At 35.7% G+C, this 21,392-nt stretch overlaps 3 protein-coding genes across 3 annotated transcripts in view; all 3 read left to right on the top strand.

The window, feature by feature from the left end:
• Positions 1 to 699: 699 nt before the first annotated feature.
• On the top strand, positions 700 to 12,000 carry LOAG_16588 (hypothetical protein). Its single transcript, XM_020449239.1, has 24 exons — positions 700 to 836; positions 1,177 to 1,460; positions 1,918 to 2,226; positions 2,350 to 2,519; positions 3,395 to 3,558; positions 3,960 to 4,141; positions 4,211 to 4,383; positions 4,677 to 4,867; positions 5,019 to 5,111; positions 5,282 to 5,529; positions 5,912 to 6,083; positions 6,363 to 6,466; positions 6,607 to 6,699; positions 7,059 to 7,303; positions 7,579 to 7,801; positions 7,946 to 8,050; positions 8,243 to 8,353; positions 8,602 to 8,847; positions 8,986 to 9,203; positions 9,343 to 9,418; positions 9,716 to 9,859; positions 9,931 to 10,045; positions 10,217 to 11,372; positions 11,845 to 12,000. The coding sequence occupies exons 2-24, from the start codon at positions 1,202 to 1,204 to the stop codon at positions 11,989 to 11,991; spliced, it is 4,944 nt and encodes a 1,647-aa protein (XP_020307254.1). The 5' UTR covers positions 700 to 836; positions 1,177 to 1,201; the 3' UTR covers positions 11,992 to 12,000.
• Positions 12,001 to 13,459: 1,459 nt separating this feature from the next.
• Positions 13,460 to 14,928, top strand: LOAG_01946 (hypothetical protein; the record flags this gene model as incomplete). Its single annotated transcript, XM_020445901.1, has 4 exons — positions 13,460 to 13,580; positions 13,904 to 14,032; positions 14,238 to 14,423; positions 14,831 to 14,928. The coding sequence occupies 4 exons, from the start codon at positions 13,460 to 13,462 to the stop codon at positions 14,848 to 14,850; spliced, it is 456 nt and encodes a 151-aa protein (XP_020303693.1). The 3' UTR covers positions 14,851 to 14,928.
• A 1,148-nt stretch (positions 14,929 to 16,076) lies between these two features.
• LOAG_01945 (Notch2) overlaps positions 16,077 to 21,392 on the top strand; it is a gene marked incomplete at its 5' end in the record, with an annotated part of 6,250 nt that continues 934 nt past the window's right edge. The window contains 12 exons of the mRNA XM_003137483.2: positions 16,077 to 16,131; positions 16,373 to 16,621; positions 16,824 to 16,978; positions 17,284 to 17,470; positions 17,656 to 17,948; positions 18,111 to 18,290; positions 18,660 to 18,825; positions 19,088 to 19,215; positions 19,339 to 19,570; positions 19,699 to 19,910; positions 20,251 to 20,550; positions 20,840 to 21,085. Of these exons, the coding sequence (XP_003137531.1) occupies positions 16,077 to 16,131; positions 16,373 to 16,621; positions 16,824 to 16,978; positions 17,284 to 17,470; positions 17,656 to 17,948; positions 18,111 to 18,290; positions 18,660 to 18,825; positions 19,088 to 19,215; positions 19,339 to 19,570; positions 19,699 to 19,910; positions 20,251 to 20,550; positions 20,840 to 21,085 (2,403 nt within the window). The remainder of the gene's footprint in view (positions 16,132 to 16,372; positions 16,622 to 16,823; positions 16,979 to 17,283; positions 17,471 to 17,655; positions 17,949 to 18,110; positions 18,291 to 18,659; positions 18,826 to 19,087; positions 19,216 to 19,338; positions 19,571 to 19,698; positions 19,911 to 20,250; positions 20,551 to 20,839; positions 21,086 to 21,392) is intronic.

The following is a 21,392-nucleotide window of genomic DNA, read 5'->3' as shown; positions in this document are numbered from 1 at the left end:
GTGTGAGTTGCATTATGGTATTGATTAATCGAACTTCGGCCGCATTTCCGCTTCGGTTTTGTCTGCGTTGACAGGGTCGCTTTTACTGATGAATTTCGATAAAGGAAATGGAGGGCGGTAATGAACGGGTAAGGTGTCAAAGTGCCTAGACTTGAAGGTATTTCGACACAGTACAAGCTTTCATTCAGTTAAATTCAGTTAAAGGTACTCAATTAAATTGGGTCTATTTGTCGAGGGGTGAGAATTTTTCATTCCACCATTAGTTTAAAACTGCATAGGTAGAGCACTCATTTCTATTCGTAATTCAAGTAAGAATTGCTCAACAGTGAAGTCGATAAATGGTATTTGATAACGGGAGAGTATCATTCACTTGGTACCCTAACCTAATAAAGTGCGAGTATGTATGAAGACGACGGAGTTAATGCCGCAAGACTAACCTGGACTTTTTTAAAGGTCCTTTCCTGGCTTGCTGTTACTTTGCTGTACTACTGTGTCGAAGGCGACAGTACAATTAATGGCTGACAGACTTAATCATATAAAAACAGGGAACGGGAGTACACTCTGAGAATATGTTAATAAGTCTCATTTTGGCTAGCATGGTTCCATCGTTTCTTGCCATTTACAGAAGTGATAAAGGCTTCTTTTTGTGCATTCGTAGTGTATTTGGAAGTCGTTCCGTCACTGGCAAAAAAAAATAAATTTCAGTGGAGAGCTTTGCTGCACTTTTTACAGTTTATCATAGTATCAGCGATGACTCAACACAGATCGATCTTGTCGAATGATTTGATATACTACTGTCGATGATGCATTCATCATTTGATATATAAGGAAACCAGGTCAGTTCAGAATATGTAGTTCAAATGGAACTCACTTGATGTGGTGTACTTACAGCCTTGTTGCGGCTGGCATATTTTTCAGTTGCTACGAGACGTACACCACCTCGGTGAAATATGAAGTAAGCTTTAGAGCTTCATATCACGCTATTCTTCATGAATAGAGACGTCATGATGGCGTACGTTAAAGAATTCCCTGAGGACATTTGTGTATCATTTCATATTGTTTATTAATCCACTTTACTTCGGCACAAAGTGGATTGGTGACGAACTTGAAAGAATGAACAAACAGTCAAGTTTGAGGGCGAGTTTTTAAAGCTGCAGGCAAAAGTGAGTACTTTAGAGTTGCCGTGCATTGTGTATATTATATGGCGTTTACTCCGGAACGCGGTGCATTAATCGTCGATTCTCAATATGAAAATGAGGATCAACAGTTTTTGGAAGAAATACATCTTTCGAAAAGTAACTGTGCTGGTGCGGACAATGGTTCTATTAATAGCGATCACGGTAGCGGTAGTGGCTTCTATAATCGGGATCATTCACAACAATCTGTCAAGACATATGCACGATTGCGAACAATCAAAGCTGAACCAATGGATTATGATGAGCAAACTTGTTCAGAAAATGGTTTTTCTGTCTTCTCATCTTCAACTGTCTTTTGCTAGTTAATAGTCTACTTTTAAGCATGACCAGATCTCTGTAAGTGGTTAGTAAGATTTTTCTCCTTAGCAGACTGAAGCATCCGATCAATTTGCTGCATATTTGGGGTCCTTTGAATTCGTCACGAATCACTTGCTTTTGAAATAGAGGGTAGGTCTTCCATTCCGTGTAATTCCATTAGCAATTTGGTCTTTTACTCAAGTTTCAAAGTTGAATTGAAGTTAGAGAATCAGCTGCAAGAGTCTCGTTGTATATAATAATTTTACAAAGTTCAATTCACTAGCTGATTTGTAGCATAATTTTCTATTAAACATTTTTCGGAAGTTTAAGTTCGGAATGAGTTACATCCATCCTCAAAGTGTCGCTACCTAACTGAAAATAGGTGCGTGCAATGTACCGCGTTTTTGACCACTATGTTTTTCAGGTCGATCGGCTCAAAGTTTTGGCGAAGATAACGCATCTATTAGTGAGACAAGTCAAATAGATTATTCCATCAGTACCCGATATGTAGGGCATTCTCCACGAAGTGCAAGAGGTTATGACATCATAAATTATAGTGCTGTGGAAGGCGCCAACCAAAATGGTGAAGGTACTTTGGGATTAGGTGCCAGCCGAGTGGTACAGGAACCAGGTCCGATAGGGGATGATACTGAGGAAAGACAAGATAATAGTGGCTTGCAGAATCGTAATGGTGTTTCTGTTGTATGGACGCCACCTTCATTTCGAACATATCGTAAGCATTGCATCTGTTGATTTTACTTCACACAATGTTGATTCAAGTATTTCAATCAGCTAAGATTGGATTAATTTGAACGGGAATTATAATTCTTCCAGAATATCATGATAAATGTTTCAGGTCCACCGTGTTCTGTGGATTGGCGACATCCACGAGTGAGAGATGTCTTACGTGACTACAGAAATCAGAAAATTAGCTCACGCGAAGGTGCTGAATTAATCACAAAAATAACAGGCAGTCCAGTATCTACTACAACAGTGAGAGTGAAGAGCCGAATGCTAGATGACTTGGTAAGTTAGCTTTCGGTTGAATTTCGTTCATCACTTTGTTTTTTTCTTATATGTTTTAGCTGCCTTTCTCGAAAACATCTGACTGTTTGCGCATTTTATAAAGCAACTAAAAAAATGATTTGTTGCGTAATGAAGTCATGTGTGATTTATCAGTTAATCTTATCGGAATATTAAAAAAAAACTAATTTAAACCTGTAAAATCAGCAGATCCTCCCTTTGTTAATTCGTCATTCTCTACCATCCGTATATGTCATTGTCGCTTTTTTTTCCTGAGGTTCCAAATATTCCAGTGTATTTCAGGTGTTTTTACAAATTTTATGGATTCAACTTGAGCATCTTCAATATTTGATGCGCGTGTTTTTGTTAATCTTCAGAAGTACAGATTTTTTTCTGTAAGAAGTGTGTAGTAGCTTAAGGTTTCGCTGGTTGCAAAGTTTTTTTTTATCCTATCACAAAAAGAAGTACTGTTATCAATAGCATTTTAATTTCCCTTGGACTTTGAAAATGACAAACTTGGGAGCTTTCTCAAATGAATTTAAAAAATGCCATTTTGAATGCAAACTGGACAAAGCGTCTTGATCTCTCACATCTTAACAAGTAAGACAAATGCGGAAGGGGAAGGGAAATGTGGTCACAGAAATATGAATAAACTTTTTATTTTTTATCCTAACTGGATTAAGCATAAGTTTCTACGTTTAGTTGGGACCATTAAATCTTTCAGTGCTACGCATCTCTAGGCAGTGCGCACTGCTTACTATCTTTTTTTGGTTCGACAAATGAATGGTGAAAAAAAATGTAATCTTCATGAAAAGTTTTTTCCTGAGAAGAGTCGAGGTCATTTATATCAGTGAGCTTATTTTTGACTTTATGTATAGGACGCACAGTGTGTAGAAAGCGGTACTGAGTCGAGATGTGGCTGTGAGGTTGGAGGTAGTGACGGTACAGATGGTAATCAATCATTACGAGAAAATGGTAGAATCAAATTCTTAGCGAATAATGTGAACAAAGCTCTAATTCCTGGCATCAATGCTCCGATTGTGTAAGTTTCTCTTATTTACTAAGTATAACGAAGGAAATTCATGGTGCATTTCGTTTACAAAAACTACATGAAAGTTTTGCCGATACTTTTACCTTATCTTTCCAAAGGTATTTTATATGATAAGGTATTTTATGTGATACTTTTGACTAGTCTGTGAGCTAGATCAGAATAAAAAATGAAGGAAAATGTCAAAGTTAGAAGACTCCAAATATTCATACATCGTAGTTTATTAAGATAATTATATTTCTTGATATTAGAATAAATTTTCCTATTATCTCTTCTTTTACACGCTACTTCCAACAAACTCAAAATTTTTCAGACCAATTCGAGAATGTAGTAAGATAAATATGGATTAGTGATATACACATGATAGTTGCTTCAGATTAAAGTCAATTCTTTAGAGCTCCACCAAATTCTCCGTATTATCTGTCTTTTTCACGCCGTTTCAAGCAAACTTCATTGACAGTACCTCTCAATCCGGATGAAGTTCGGTTATACAGGCATGCATCCCATTCAAAGTCTGGACGAACAATACATTTCAGATGTTCACGCTGCGATACTCTACACCAAACTTACAAAAGCGGTGAACCATTTTACTGTTATTTTTCAAGTTTATTTCCTATAAAAAATGTACCACTGGTTCAAATTCTAGGTGAAATTGCACGTATTAAAATGGTAGATGGCGTCGTTGTTAGCCAGTTATATCCAGTACATCATGAACGTTGTAAACCAATAAGATTAGTGGAAGCCAGAGCAAAAGAAATTGAACGACGTTGCCGAAAGGATATAATTCTAGGAATGAATCCAAAAGAAGCCTGGAAAAAGGTGGGCCATTCAGTTCAAACCTTCCATCAGTCAGTTTTTGAAAACTTACGGTGGTACGGTTCATTTTAAGATAACGCATCGTACATATTTGTTCGCAGCATGCTGCATTAGGTGAATAAAAAAGAACTGATCCCATTGCATTATTTATGAATCAGCGAATTGTGTATCCGAAATCGAGATTACTACAAGTCTTAAGCCTTGCAGTTTCAGTTTTGTAGTTTATTTCGCGAATTGTATGAGCTGCAGGCATATTTTATAATGGTTCTGAGTTTATAAAATTTGATATCGTTAAGGGACGGAAAGCAGCCATTTCGGAAGCGACTGCAGCTGGTTTTCCTGTATATGGGCCTGGCTCTATACTGTCTGCGTTTCCGGAATGGGATAAAGTTAAAGCGCTTTTTGGTGCTTTGCGCGCAAGATATATAAGAAGACAGATGCATCTCAAACAACGTATGGCTGGCAAAAAGAGTTTCGATAGTGATGAGTAATGCTTCCTGTTTCCGAATTTCTTAAATGTTCTTTATTCTATTGCATCGAATTATTCTGAATAATAATAAAGATTCTAAGCATATAACTTTTACCTATGTGTGCAAACATTTTATCAAAGCTTTCTTTTTATGAATTTCTATATTTAGGAGGAAATTGGAGACCGCCGATTTTGACATGGCTGAAGTTTCACGACCAAAAAGATCATGGGTTGGGCAAGGAGCAGCCTATGCTAATTCTGTGTAAGTTCAAGTTTACGTTGGTTTTTGGAATTCGTTAGTTTTGGCGGCATTTATACATTCAGTTGTTATGTGATTTTCTCACTTTGAGGTTAAAACATGATAAAAATTTTAGATTTTCGATTAATATCAATTCTTCCAAATGATTCATTAACACTGATAGAATACTGCAGGCGACATGATGATGGCGCGTCAACAAGCGGTTTGGAGAATGTAGCAGTTAGTGAAGGTGAGGAAATTGTGGGTAATGATTTCGAACTGGACGATTTTGAAGAAGAGTCGCTGTACAATTTCATGCAAAATGCCGGAAAAGTTGCAAATTTCAATCAGGCTTGCAGTAGTTCAAATAACACTGCAAACAGTGCATTCCCGAGGAACTCATCAAATGAGTCACTGACACTTACATCTACTTTTACATCAGGTATATCGTTCCACTGTTCTTTTATTTTTTTTGCAAATATAAAATTTAAAATATGGATATTTTCTTTTGCACAAAATGTATTCTAGTGCTGCAATATTTCAAAGAGATAGATCAGAAACTCCTAGATGATATGGTTCCTTTTTTTCATCTTTCGTTAACTTGAGGTCTTGTTCTGATCTTTTCTATAGGCAAAAGATTTTTTAATTCGGACATTATATTGCTAGGCCTTGCTATTATTGTTTATAGTGATTTAGTGAGTCATTGGGTTATACAAATCATTTGTTTTACCAGTTTACTTGAATTTTTGATCTACTGGCCATCACTCCCATAGGTTTTCAGCGAAAGCTACATCGATTGTTTGAGATTATTAATTGTGTTTTAGAAGCAACCATTGTAGAAGAACGACAATTTGATGTTCCGCAAAATATCGTCGGGCAAGGGCATGGTAATATGGATTCTGATAGCTCCAAGGCGACATATGAAGTGCAAGAGGTAGAGCGGGCAATTGCCAGAGCAAGTGCGCCACTTGAAAGAGCTATTCCGGATCAACTGAAGTTGGTTTTGATTTTTGTAATAAATCATATATTTAAAAAAGATAAGCTTTATACCATTTTTCAGAGGTTATGATCTTAACTGCGGGTATAAGAAGGTTTTTTTTTTTTCTTGTCTCACAATGAGTGAAACGTTGGCGAAGAAGACATTACTAATAATTAAGGTTTATATAAGGTAATGAAGTTTCCAACGTATGTCACTAAACTCACTACTTTTCTCGCTATTTCGCCTTCCATTTCCTTTTCATATATTTATTTGTTATTTATGTAATTTCTTTTCAGTCGACCACCAGTCTTGACACCATCTCGTTCCAGTCCATCATCCAGTGTTCTTTCTGCATCTGTAGAGGGCCTATCCGATGTTGAAAAGAGGGCTGGTCATCCAAGTAAGTTCTCTCCTGAAATATAGTAATACTTGCTGTTCTTTAATAGAAAACGCTGATATTTTATGAAACTCATATCCATAAACTTTTTGGACCACACTTTAACTATCTTTTAAATATATTGCGTTCCCTTGATTTTACAGGAAAAAAGCGAAAGCGATCAGAAGATCCGAAACCAGGTCAAGATTATATTACATTTGTTTCTCCGGCTGGCGTTTTACCATGCGCAGAAAAAAGTTAGTTATTTTGATGTAAAGTTCTGAATTCCATCCGTTTTCAATGAATGACTACAGTATTCTACGTTTGGTGATTTTTCTTTTTATTCATCCGACGTTCTCAGTTTACTGATAATACGTTTTAATGGGTTAAAAACTGATATGATTTGAGTTATGACGTTCATGTTGCAAATAATTATTGACTGTGATTGTCGATAGGGATCAATAATCACCAATTATCGATTCTGATTGGTCGTTATCCATTCCTACCGATTCTGGCTATAATTGGGATTGCGGAACCTTCAATTGGTTTGAGCGATCAATATTCCTACAGCGGGGTTAGAAGCTTGCTGAAATTTCAAAGGAAAAGAAAATTTCAGAGAAGAAATACACTGAAGACGATGCAACGGAGAAGCTAAAGAAAATAGAGCTATATATTGCTCAATATAACGCGCTAAGTGATAATAAAATTGCCACAATACATGTGAGCCCAGGTGGTGATTTGAAGTTGCATGGTAGTAAGTACATCGTCGATGCTTGTTTACACTCATCCATTATCAGGGATTTGAAAAATAAGTGGAGAGAGCGAGAAGAGGTTGATGAGGAAGGTGTCGATGATGATGAGGTTATATTTTATTTAAATCATCAATCAAGGAGCGTTGGCACCTTGTTAGATTGTTATTCTATTCTTATTTAATAACTGTTCTAATTATAAACTTACTGATGTTTTTTATTAGATTCAACTTTTTCAATTGATTTGATTGATTTCCATTTTTTGTTGGTAGCCCCGTTTGCTAAATACTCCTTTAAGTGAAAAAAAGAAAAAACTTCCCGTTATTGCAGAACGTTCATTTTGGTACATCAAAATGTGAAATGAGACTACGTATATTCGTTTTTTAGCTTGTTTCAATTCCGCTGGTTAGATGCTTACCAAACCTAGAAATCAATATTGCTAACACTTCTAATGTACGTGCAATGCTCAACAGATTCTTGGAAGCAATGCATTACCCTTGGAAGCCGTGGTTTGGCGTGTCACATAATCCAGATTATTGGCCGCCATCTGTTCCATTTTATGATCCGAATAACGATCTCCTGAGCTTGAGCAATCTTAAACAGAGAAAAGGTGAATTTAAATTCTTTGTTTTTTGGTTACTTGAAAAAACATGAACGTGGACTGCAGTTAGTAATATTTGCTTTTCATATTGCATGCAGCAGTTTTTTTGTTGTTCCAGTGTACACGTTCTTAATCGGTAATTTAATTTTTTAGAAATTGAAAAGCATTCGATTGTGGATCTTGAAAGAGATATTCTGAAGTACGCTTTCAAACATTACATAAGCTTCATGGAATATCATTTTGGACTTTCTGGGCCAAGTAAGAAGCTCTTGTATTTTATATCTTTCATATTTATATAAACATAGTAAAGGTTGTGGAACAGTGACCGATTTTGTTTGAAACTTCTATAATTTGATTTGATAAACCGTTGTGCTTTATCGATACTGTCAAATCATTACATTCATAAAGCACCTTCTACGATGTCATTGACCGGTGTAGCTGATATTTTAGATTATGATGAAGATTCACGAAATATTGAGGGTGACACAAATACAGGTGCACGAGTAGTGCGGCACTGCACTGTTGGTGTAAATGCCAATTTGCTGCAAGAGGAGTCTTCAGGTTCCTTTTTCTCAAATCGTATTTAATTTATGAAGTCATACATAAGGATGATCAGCATGAATTTATTCGTATCGTTTATTCAAGGAACGGAAGTTCGGCGTTTTCCACTCTCTCGGCCAGCTACTTAAGACTCTGTGTAATCTGTCAATTCTATCTCTCCATAGTCAGAGGTGGAGTGACTCTTTGTTTCTCTCAAGTGATAAGCTCTAAAGTATTATATCTCTGGTATATGAAACTTTTTTTTTCAGCTTTTAAGGCATCAGAAATGCAAAACATGGAAACAGTGAAAATTCAGTCAGATGAAGTTCAAGAATCATCATCTATGGACTTCACTTCCGGCATTTCACATCCACCATCAAGTGATGAAGCTGGTGAACAATATTCAGATCCGGCAACATCTGCAAAGGACATCCCAGCTATTTCAACTTTCACATCAGTATCACTTTCTAGTGAAAGGATTTTGGAAGATCAGTTGTCACTCTTTCGTAATTCAGGTGAGCTGAAGTATTATATCGCTATGCTTAAGCATTCTGAGAAAATTACTATGCATATAAATGCAACCAAGAATATTGAAATACTTTACACTCCATCTGTCACTGAAATTTGAAGATTGTAACTATAATGAATTCCAGTTTTGCGAATTCGTTATGATCAAATGGGTGCAGATGTGCGAGCGATTTTGGAATCAGTGATCAAAATCCAAAATCATTCAACATGCAGAACTTTGGTGGTTTTTGCTGATGAGCGGAATAAATTGAGCTTATCTGGTGACAAAACTCTGATCTCGGCCTTCTTAAGCTCAAACATACCTCACTGTTTGCCTCCGGCTATGAGCAACGGCTTTGATAATGTTACTATTTCATTTAACATTTCAGACTTATTTGTGCTGCAATATTTTCAGGCTCACTTTTCATTTTTTCACCATAGCGTATTACCATAAAGTGATGTATCTGATCATGTATCAGTTTCGTTCTGACAATACTTTTTAGCAAACCATTACACTGCCTTTGCTTCAACTTTACGAAGACACCGTTGTCGACCAAATGGCTGAGGACCGTGCACTAGGTAGGTGGCTGCTCGATTAAACTAAAAATTTCAGCTGTTTTGGTTTTTTGAATAATTTTCAGTGTTGCCGCCATCATATATTGACGTTTAGTTTTCGTTTTATTAGCTTTATTAGCATTCTTATTAGGAAAATTAACTTAGTGCTGATTCATTTTTGATGCATTACTGCTCAAAGGTAATTAATAGGAGATGAGTTCCTAACTTCGTCGTATACTGGATGATTCATTTTTTTTTAATTCTATCTACATTCCATTCAGTAAATAGACTGTTAGCTTTCATATCTCTCATTATTTTAAGATTTGTTGGATGATATGATGTTGCATGTTAATTTCCCATGGGTGGATCCGTATGATGGCACTCAACCAGATTGTTGGCCACCTGAAATACCTTTCTGTCCACCTTGGTCAAACAATGGAAGAGGGATACTAAATCGACGAATTGGTTGTTACTCATGTTTCACTGAGTTAAATTTCGAGAAATAATTACAAATTTTATAAATCTCGTTTCTTAAGGTGCGAATACTCCTGGTCAAGCTGCTAAAGTAGTTCTCAAAAGCGTACGGTGGTTTTATTCCGAAATGCTGCTTGAGAAGCTGAAGTTAGAAGATGGTTTGAAAAGGATTGCTCCGTAAGCAATTTTTTAATTCCATTTTTTCCAAAAATACCGGCAGCTCTATGTTGGCGTTTTCTTCATCTTCATTAACCATTTGAAGATTAAACTTTTTAATTTTCATTACTATATTTACTTTCGATTTGTATATTTTTGTCTATCTCATTCTGCTTTATTTATTTTTTTCAGATCATTAGCCGAATTGACACATAATCTTCTACAAGAAAGAAGTAGTGCGTTGCAAACACCCATCCCACGTTCAGCTTCTCAGGAAATAACTCAGTTCCGTGTTCCTGGGAAGATCATAAAGCGGAATTCATCTCAGCGTTCTTACTCTTCACAGTTGCGAACTTCACCTCGTCATTCTAATTCATCACAGGAACTGCGAATGTATGATCAGCCACCACTTGCACCACCACCACCAGAAGGACGGACTGATTTCACGTTGCAAGATTTGCCTTACCGTGGTCGTACAGCTCCACTCAGTCCATCGCAGCATTCTGTTTCATCCCAGGAAACTGTTCCATTTCGACTACCACCTCATCATCCGTTAGCAAATGCACATCTTGCTTTGCAGCAACACTCTATTTCTGAGGAGCCATACGATGCTCAAAACTATGAAGCTCGTTCAGAAACTTATATAATATCTGATGATCATGGTATTTCAATGATGACACCTGCTGAGTCTTGCATACTCCAAGAAGAAGTGCCTTTTCAGAACCCAAAAACAGCAGTGCCAGCTCATTCTCATGTGTCAACATCACCTCGAGATTTCAGAATGCCCCGAATTCCATCGCAGCATATACTAACTTCTGAAGACCGTCCAGCAAGTTGGACCTCACACCATTCTTCGGCGAGTTCTGGATCGAGATCTTCTCAAAGTAACAAAAGTTCGCTTCATTCTAATGCACGTTCTGAGTCGCGCGGATCAGTTGCAAGTGCATCGTCGAAGCAGTTTACCGCTCCGGGACATTCTTATCAAGTACCTGCCTACAACAAACCAAGCGCAATAAGGTTGCATAATCAGAAGGAGCAGCAACAATATTCTGCGGCATCAGTAACTGCCAAATCGCAACACAATCCTTACGTAGCTAAAGAAGATTCTACTGCTGCAAGCAGATTCCATGATGAAAGTTCCTCATTTCGGGCGGCAACCCCACGTTCCTGTTACTCTGAATATTCTGCTTCATCTCGTGACGTGGATGTACAAGGTTCATTTATTGATGATGCAGTCTGTCCACAGCGTCATTTTCAGCAAGCAGAGTTGGCACGGGATTTTGTAACACCGCAGAACCCACAATTACAGCAACAAGAACAAGAATCGCTAGGGAAAGGTTTTATAAGGGTTAGTAGTTCTTTCGGATTATTTTCTGCTGGTATTGTTAATGAAAGCAGTTGACAAAATAAAGCCATTAATGACATGTTTTCATAGTATTTATTCGTAGTAGTTTAGACCTTATTATAAACTTCCCAATTTCTAAAATTAATAAAGGAAATCAGTATTTTTGGCGTGTGTCATCACATTTTCTCTTTGGAATATAGATATTGGGGACCTTTCTATAATTTAGCGACGTACTCTGAATAAGATCCTCCTTCATTTAATATGGAATTTTTCTGAGATCAGTTATGATACCGAGTCTTTTATAATGGTCGAAAATTTTTGATTGATAGCTTTAGTCTCCTCAAAATTTCGGAAAATTTCGAACCGAATTGATGGAATAGTGAAAATGGAATATGACTTATACTGTTCTGTAAAACAATTTTGGAATTAATAATAAAAACCGAAATATCAGGGATCACTGGTTGTGTATTTTCAGGTATTGTGTGCCTGTGAGCCAGGTTTGGAGCTGAACGCAAATGATTGCTTACGATGTAATCGTTGCCATAAAAATTTTCATTCTAAGTGTTTGCCATTAAAACGGAGAGTTAGTAATTATTATTGCGTGTCTTGTTATGAGAAGTGATGGGTCCACAATTTAAATTACCAATTTTTCTGTTCCTCATTATTTGGGTATTTCCAAATGTTCCAATTTCAAATTTACTTAGTGAAGAAGTGAAGAATTTAAAAAATAGCTCCACTGCTGATACATTCTTGGGAGTTGTACCTATTAATAGTAGTGGTGAATAATCACATGATGAATGGTTGTATGTTTTATTGTTTCTTATCCACTTTGTTACGACTTTACAATATCAATTATTATTCATGTCGTATTAACAAAACTGGACCCCTGTACAAAATCATAGCTAAAAGAATTTGATCAATGCTCTGTGGGAAGTTTTAATAGGATTGATTAGACAAATTTTGTATCAATTGGTCAAAGTTTTAGGAACGGAGAAATATTCACTTTTATTCCGGTAATGTATATCACTACTTTTATGAAACGTTTTTAATTAGTACTTGCAGTGCTTTTCTTACTGGTTTTTTGTAAGTTTTCAAATGGTCGTACATGTCTTGTATTTTTGTATTTTGTAGTTTTCATATATGTATTGAATTCCTACTTCTGTATATGATTTTATTTTTCGCAGTACAAATTCGTGTTGATAAATAATGAAAACACTGATAAGTTCAGGTAAGGTTTTGTGTTTAACCTGAGGAAGCTGTTGGAGCCTGTTGGCGTCATTAATTATCATTTGGTGGGAATATAGTTCGAATTACTGGGTTTTATTTACATCTCTATTCCAGGCATCGATAGTTCGTTTAGCTGTAACAATGAACGGGAATTAAATAGGGAATTTTAATTTTTAAACATTTCAAAATACGGAATGGTTAGGACTGGTGGTTTTTGAAAGTGGTTTTTGGTAGTAGATATCGAACTCGTGTCGATGGCGTCTGTCACGACGTCATGTATTCGTAAGTTAAAGATTTCAAGACGAAGGTAGTGATTTTGGCTCGTTCTATGGTGTAAGTTTGTGAGGAGGAACAAGTTTGTCACTTGATAATATGCAGAGATGTATTACATCGATTTATTACCATAAGCTACAAATAGTCATAGATCTGCGATTGATTCTATTAGCTTCTCACTGTGACGGTCTGTCGCTTTCCTACTAAGTTTGTTGCTCTTTTTGTTTTTTTGTATTTGCAGTAGGGAAATTGGAATTAAATGGCTCAGTAGTTTCTCTACCGATAGCTTTTCTTACTGGATCCGGATGTGGTGATACTCAGAAGTTGATTAGTGCTGAGGAGGCTTTCGGCAATTCAAAACAGACTGAATAATGACAATTTCTAATGTGATGACTTCGACTGTCAAGCCTGTGAGTTGGGGCAGTAAGAAAGGATGGTGAAAGGGAGCGGTGAGATATAACTGGGTTTTATGATCCTAAATTTAATTTCAGTAAAAGTTTTCGAGTTGTTTACACTCAGTAACTCTAAAACAGTGAATATACAAAGGAAAGAAAATAATTATCGAAACTGAAGTTGAAGTCAAGCATAAAATGCATATTGAAGCATTATTTTTCATTGTTCTCGTGGCCTATGGCCAAGTAGCAGAGCACCAGAATGCTTACGCGGATGACTGGGATGCTGAAAAAGATTGGACATCACATTTTGGGCCATGTTCGTTCTTTACATTATTCGTAAAGCCAATATGTTGTGAATTATGGGGGTTTTTTTTCATGCCATTGGAAGGTGCATGAATTAAATCTGAATGAAGAGAAAAAAATGGATCGAATAAGTATAGGAAATCAAACGAAATAGAACGAAACGGAATTAGTCAAAAAAAAAGTCTGACGAAGTGAAGAAAATAAGATTTTATTGAAATGAATCAAACCAATTTGACTTGAGTTGAATTGAACTAAGGAGTTGGGAAGATTGTAAAGGGATGGTTGATTTTCTAGTAGGACTGGAATCGGAATGTTTCCGATAAACTGTCATTAAAGGCAGGTCTCATTTTATGTTCGAATTTTCACCATGTGAGCCGAAAACAAAAATGTTGGCATGCTGTCGGCGCTTCAATCCGTTTGTGCTCTTCCTTCTTCTGCTCCTCAGTCTAATAATTATAGCTGCTGGTATGTTATTTATTAATACTAACGGGAATTTCAGCTCTAAAAGCTACAGTAAAGAATTTAACAAGTGATCATCATTTAAATCACATGTCATAGACTTGCATTATCGTCATCACCACGTGCCGCTTGTAATTGAAATGTCGCGTTTTAGAACCGATCGAGAAACAGCATATATCAATACTTAACTAAATGATATGTTTTATTGCAGTACCGATACTGATGCTATGCTGCATCTGTCCACCATGGCGTGTACTATGCGAATGTTGTCTGTGCTGCTCATGCTGTGCCATTGATGAAAATGGAAATTTTATTCATTTCATAGAAGATGAAGAGGAAACTGGAGAGGATTTCAATATTAGGACAGAAGATCAAACTTCCGTCAGAAGCAAAATGGGTATGCCTCATTATAGCAGATTTTCGCAGTATAACTAAAAGTATTTCAGCCTTTGTTATTACTTTCGTCATTTCATTACTGTTTAAGTTTAAAAAAATAATCAAAACAAAAAACAGTGGATTTCAGTTTTGTTGCTTTATTCAACTGAGAAAAAAAAGTAAAATTTGTGTACTCTTTGTTTCATTCCACGATGCTCTTTCTTTTCACCAGTTTGAAAGCTATTTCCAATAGTATTTGAACTCCTTACCGTTTCAGATAAGGACTTAGTGTACAATAAAATTGAATGTGAGCTGAATTGGGAGAGGAAAGTCCGAGAAGCACTATTTCTAAACTTTTAATGAATAAGGTTTAAAGAAGAGTGAAGATTTTGAAATTGGCTGGCAAATTAGCTAAATGAAGCGTTTCAGAAACGACATCCAGAAGATAAGGAATATGAACAGCGGGGAAGAAATGCTAAACAACTTCAGGCTGCAAATACTGATGAAGCATAATGGATTTATAAACCAGTTCTATCAACTGAAAGCTATTTTGAAACACAGCTTTCTTCATGTGATTACCATAACTCTGATGATTCTCTCAGCATTTCATAAATATATGCTCTTACTGGAGTATTTGAAAATTCAAATTTCGATGTTGCTGCTATTTAATATTGCTAAATATCTGTACATCACATTGCATATGGCAAAAATTGTTACTGGCTCAAATGGGCAGTTAAAATTTAGTCGTTAACAAAATGATTTACTTAATGAGTTCTTTCAAAATTAATTCTAGCGTTATAAATTGTTCATTAATAGGCGACGATAGGCATTTCAATAATTCTTGAAGTTATACTAAAGAGAAAAAAAACAAACAGTCGATTCCGTAAACAAATAAAATTAATGTCAATAAAAAAAATGAACTCTTGAACTATTGGATTCATTTGATTATTCTATCACACGATGCTGATATGGTTTTGAAGACTTTGGGAAAACTGAGTTCATTTGTTAAGAAATCCTGTGAAAGAAACCATTCCAAGAGAAAAATAGAGCTGTAATTGGAAAGAAAAAATTGCTACAACATTCTTGGATCTTCTCTGCCAATTAATTGGCTTGTAGTGATTATCTTAAAGGTCACAGAAACTTATTGTTCATCGCATTTACAACAGTTTCAGGTTGACATCCATTTCATTTGATCCTCTTCATGAGAATTTCCTTTCCTTACTTGCCATTCAAAATGTTGGATATCATTTTCTAAACAGTCGAAGATTACTTCATCCTCTAATGTAGAAGATTCTGACAAAGGAGCAAAAATTGGAGTCTCGAAACTACTAGGACCCAGAATTCTAGTAACGTAGCCTTCAGAATCTTCATCTATCACTAAACCACACTTTTTAGCTTAAATTCTTTACCGATTTATTTCTGTACCAGTTCCCAGTAGAGTGTGCAAACGAGATCAGAATTATTAGCTTGTTCGTTTCCAGAGGAATCTTGGCTTTTCTTCTGGTCAATGAATTTTTGACGTTCGCCTTTTCTCAGTATATTTTTGCTTGAAATTTTAAGTTCTCTAAATCGATCACTTTCATTTTACCATCTTTTTCAAAGAAAAATATTTCAGCCCCGCAAGCCGCGATAACTTTATCACTTTTAACTCACTAATTACATCTTTATCATAAATATGTTTATTCGTCTCTTTGTGTTGACAATTCTCCATTGCTCTTTAACAGTTGCAGGTGAATTTTTTGGAACTTAAAATGATTAATCCCATTTCTATTCTTTAACAAAAAAATACCTTTGTACAGCACTTATTGCGCATTACTAATCGGTGCATATGTATTTGCTGTAATTCCGGACAAATCATGTAGTAATAGTAATACATTTAAAACCTTCTCATTTATGTAGATTTTCTATTTTGGAACTTTGGCTAGCTTAAAATTAAATTCAAATTAAATGGTAATGTAATCGGAATTTCAGGAGATAGTCCTGTTCAAAAGGACATAATCACAGGTTATTGTGAAAAATCCAACAATAACTTATGCGAAAATGGCGGGACATGTGTAAATGTTGGCATTAATGACTACATATGTGTTTGTCTGAATGGTTATTCCGGAAAGAATTGCTCAAGGAACGAAGATGATTGCATAGAAAATTCATGTGCTGCTGGAAGTACCTGTATTGATGGTATAGCTAAGTATACTTGTGCTTGTCCGCCAGGAAAAATTGGTTTGTTTTATTTTGTAGGCTTCTAATTATGACGTAAATTTGGAAAGAGATAAATTGCATATGGATGACCAGATGACCATATTCCGATAATCTTCCCACACTTCAATGCATTCCAAAGACAATCCCACAAAGATCTTTCATTGAATAACTTTGTTATAATGGACGCTCTGACATATCTGTGAGAGCTTTATTGTTTACACAGGGTTGTTTTGTCATTTGGATGACCCCTGTATGCAGAAACCGTGTGGAAATGGTTCCGAGTGCATTGCGGACACAGCTAGTGGCGAATTTTCTTGCAACTGTATGAAAGGTACCACAGGTCAAAATTGCGCCAGTGATATAAACGAGTGTATAGAGGTTCCAAGTTTCACTTTTAAAATCAAATTTGAAATCCTAAAAGCGAGCAACTATTACAGGGTACAGTTGAAAAATATGGGAAACATCGATAGGTAAAGAAAAAATTTATAAAAATGTTGAAAAAACAATGCCTACATTACAAATAAGTGAAATGAAATTGCTAAGTAATGAAAAATATACTTCAAAAAATAAAAAATATTTCATATTCAAAATTTTTCCAAAGTATTTTCTTCATTATTAAAAATGTCTCTTATAGCTTCAGTGTGTAAGCGTTTAGCAGTTTGAGTTTTAATGTTTGCTTCTAGAGTGACAAACTGTGCTTCAATGGCGGTATATGCGTGAACACATTCGGCTCATGGTACTGTGATTGTCCTTTAGGATACAATGATCCCTACTGCATGACCCATGATAATGAATGTGAGCCAAATCCGTGCCTTAACGGCGCATCCTGTCTAGACTATGGCAATCGTTATGAATGCATCTGTCAAAACGGTAATTAATTTTCGTTCCTAATATTTTCCTCAGCCAGTTAGTTGACATTTCAATATTTAAAATTTCATGTCAACTCCCGAAATGATATTTATAGATTATTGAATAAATGGACTTCAGAGATTAATTAGATAAGTTGAATTAATCAATGGATTATTGACCAATAGTTTATTATATGGATTTTTCAGCTTTCTATGGCACAAATTGTGAGAAAGTTTGCCCACCAGGATTCGAAGATCGTCTCTGCAAACAGCATCGTATCTCCCTGGATAATAATCATCAAGAAGAGTTGCTTGAGAAGAGGATTTGTTTACTTCATAATTGTTCATCAAAAGCTGACAATAATGTTTGTGATTCGGAATGTAACTATCCGGCATGCCAGTATGATGGATTCGATTGTAGTGCTCATTTACAACCGTTTCGGCACTGTCCACTTCATGATTTTTGCGGTCGAGTATTCCACGATAATAAATGCGATTTGGTTGGTAATTATTGAATAGAAAGAAACCTCTTAATTGCTTTTCAGAATTTCTTCTTTTCTAATCGCAAAATAGTCTTTGAGTCTTCAAAAGAAAAAGTGATGGTTCATCACTTTTCAGTGGATCATTACCGGATTATCATTATTTATCTTTGATTGTTAAAGGTATGTGATCGTTTTGAATGTCTCTTGGATGGATTCGATTGCAGCGGGAAAACAGAAACATGCTTGTTTGAAGATTATTGTTCCGTACGTTTCAACGACGGTTACTGCGATCAGGAATGCTTTACTGAAGAGTGCTACTTTGATGGCGTTGATTGTACGCAGGAAATTAATTATAATAAGGTCTGTTTAGGCTATGCTATAGATTAATGACGTTTGTGAACAGCAGTAATGTCAAATAATCGAATCACAAGAGGAATGCACAAAATGGAAGGACTTGTAGCTCTGATAGTCTTTCTCTTACAACGAGAGAAATTACCATGTTGAATTATCCATTGAATTATCCAAAAATTATCCATTTCTGCATTATTTGAAGTCAGCTTACTATATTTGAAGAGAGTAATGACATTTGAATGATTTAAACGGACTTTCACTAGAAATCAGTTCGTATTACTCTATGACGCATAATACAATATTTGTACCATCAATAGGCAAGTCAGTAATTACTTGTTAAACCTGCAAGCGGAAATAACTTTCGATTTTTCGTTTCAGTTGGAAGGAAGTTTGAGTTTAATAATCCTTATTAAACCAGATGAATTCTTGAAACGCGCACCTGTTCTGCAGTTCATTTTGAGCCAAGTAATGCGGGCAAGAGTTACTATTGCTGTCGATAAAAGTAACCATAAACTGTTTTATTCATGGAAATCAGACGCAAAAGGTCAATTATATCTAAAATTTCTTAAATTTTTGTTATCTTATTCATTTGTAAAATATTCATACGAGGTCTGAAACAGAGGTCTGCTCTAAATTTAAGGGTAATGTTGACTTTGCCTTGATTTTTTCCCTAAGATTTATTGACTTCGAATATATATCAATCCTGGGTACCTGAATATATCATTTCATGTTTATTTCAAGTTATTAAAATTCAGTTCAATTTTCAAAAATATTGAGAAATAAGATTTTATTTTTTTTCCTTGCAGGATTACATGGTACGAAGGTACACTTAAATGTTGAAACACCCCAGTGTCGCAAAGGAGTTAATTGTGAACATCAAATCAGTAATATGAAACAAGCTGCTGATTTCGTAGGTGCAATGACTTCAAACCAGGTAAGATTTGCACTAGACAACTAAATTCAAATGTCAAGAAAGCGAGATTAGCAAGTTATGAAGAATCCGGCACTACGGTGATTTATGGTTGTATTTGAAATAGGAGTTACACGTGTTCTTCAGTTGCTGTGGCGTGTCGGTGCACGATTGCACGCTGCTGAAGCTGAGCTATCATCTACTACTACAAATTGGAAGAAATGGATGGTTTATGCGCTTTCGGGTTTTGTAATGCAAATATTCATGATTGCTGTCTTATTTACGCTTCACAGAAATGCTAAGCGTCGAAATACTGCGAGACGATTACAAAAGAAGGTTCACGTGGCAGGGACGTGGTTCCCACCCACTCTCGATAATTGTAAGCATTACTGATATCTGCTTATCTTTTCTGACAAACTGCTGTTACAATTTTAGAAACTTTATGCAGATGCTTCTAAACTATTTGAGCTGGTTTTTATTAATTTGTAGACAAAAAGCTATTTATAGATTTTCCGTTGAAGCTGCTTAAAGATAATTATCAGAGTAATGGAAATATGCAAGATGATGGTATCCCAAGTAAAAAAGTCGACGACCATGAACAACGACATCATTTTATCGAAGTCTGTGTGATTCCTGATCCTGAAGAAGAAAAAATATGCGAAAGAAAATGGACTGTGCTTCATGACCAGGCAATTGACTCGTTTCCAATCAAAACTCCGGTGAAAACTTGTTTACTCTTTGCAAGTTTTCTAAAGAATTAAAAACCGCAGTTAAATAGTTTACAGAATTGTAATAAACATCTTATGATATAGACATGTGGATGTTGACGGATCGATATTATAACTAGCTTCTCTTCAATTTTCTTGGTTACTCACAGAATGACTCAATCACTATATTTTGCCTCTGTTATTTAAATTAGTAACAGTTTCTGCACTTTCTATTTTTTGATCGATTTTCATTACTTTTTCAAACAGCGGTCAGTCGGTCAATTACCGACTACTTATCTTTGAATCACTAGAAATTTGATATTGAGATATTTCACAAACTGTTCGAATTCAGATCAATAGGTCGCTTGTTAATACGAAAAGTAATGATGGAAAAACTGCACTGATGCTAACAGCCCTGAATCAAGAGAAAAATGAGGAAGCCAGCTGTATGGATGTGGAAAATCTATTCTTAGCTGGAGCTCTTGTCGATGCTGAGGATGACTACGGCGAGACGGCTTTGATTATGGCTATAAAAGCAGGACGTGCTGAAGTGGTAAAATGTCTCCTACAATTTGGGGCCGATATTACAATATCAGATATTCATAATCGTACAGCACTACATCACGCTGCCTCCATAAATGCAGCCGATATTGTTCGTATCCTTCTTGAAACGGGAGAGATAGAGGCAAGTTTGATTTCATACCTTCCATCGATTCATTTTCAATTCTCTTCTTGATATTAATAATATCGAATCTTTTAAAAGATCAGATTCGTTACTTTCCACTCAGAATTCTCTTCTTTTTCCTCTTTAGTCGCGAAAATATCTTGAATTGGAAATTGATAATCGTTTTGAATCAGCTGTGAGTTGTTGGTCATTTTAGTTTATCTTTCCAACAAATACTTGCGGACAAAAAATTAATTGAAAATAACATTTCATTAAGGTGGATGCGATCGATGATGCAGATTGTAGTCCCTTGATGACTGTGGCTAAGCTTGGGTACCGAGATCCTGAAGCAATTGCTCTGTTGATCGATGCGGGAGCTGATATTAACTGTACTGGTAATCATATAAATGGTGAAATGTACAAAGGCAGAACAGCACTTCATTATGCCATAATACAAAGTAATCAAGAACTGGCAAGGTATTTGGTGGAACGAGGCGCTAATTTGAATATTCAGGATCACATGGTATATATCTATCTGATGGTAGTGGCATAATCTGGAAGTTATAAAAGTATGGAAAATATGGAAAATTGGGGGGATATGTTGAAAGACATTGATATTTCTTCAATGTTAAAATATATTAAATGATTAAAAGAAAAACAATTTCATTTGCATAATTTATTAATTACTTATGTAATTGATAATTGGATTATATTTTCGAAATTAAATATCAAGAAATTGGAAATCCTAATTGTTTAAAGATCATGAAGATAGAAGTCACATCCTCTCTTGCTCTACGACGATCAAATTGGTTTCCATTTAGCTTGTTTTT

The sequence above is a fragment of the Loa loa genome (genome assembly GCF_000183805.2).
Source record: "Loa loa unplaced genomic scaffold supercont3.9, whole genome shotgun sequence".
NCBI classification, from domain to species: domain Eukaryota; kingdom Metazoa; phylum Nematoda; class Chromadorea; order Rhabditida; family Onchocercidae; genus Loa; species Loa loa.
The sequence above is the reverse complement of the archived record's forward strand: the minus strand, read 5'-3'. Positions and strand labels throughout refer to the sequence as shown.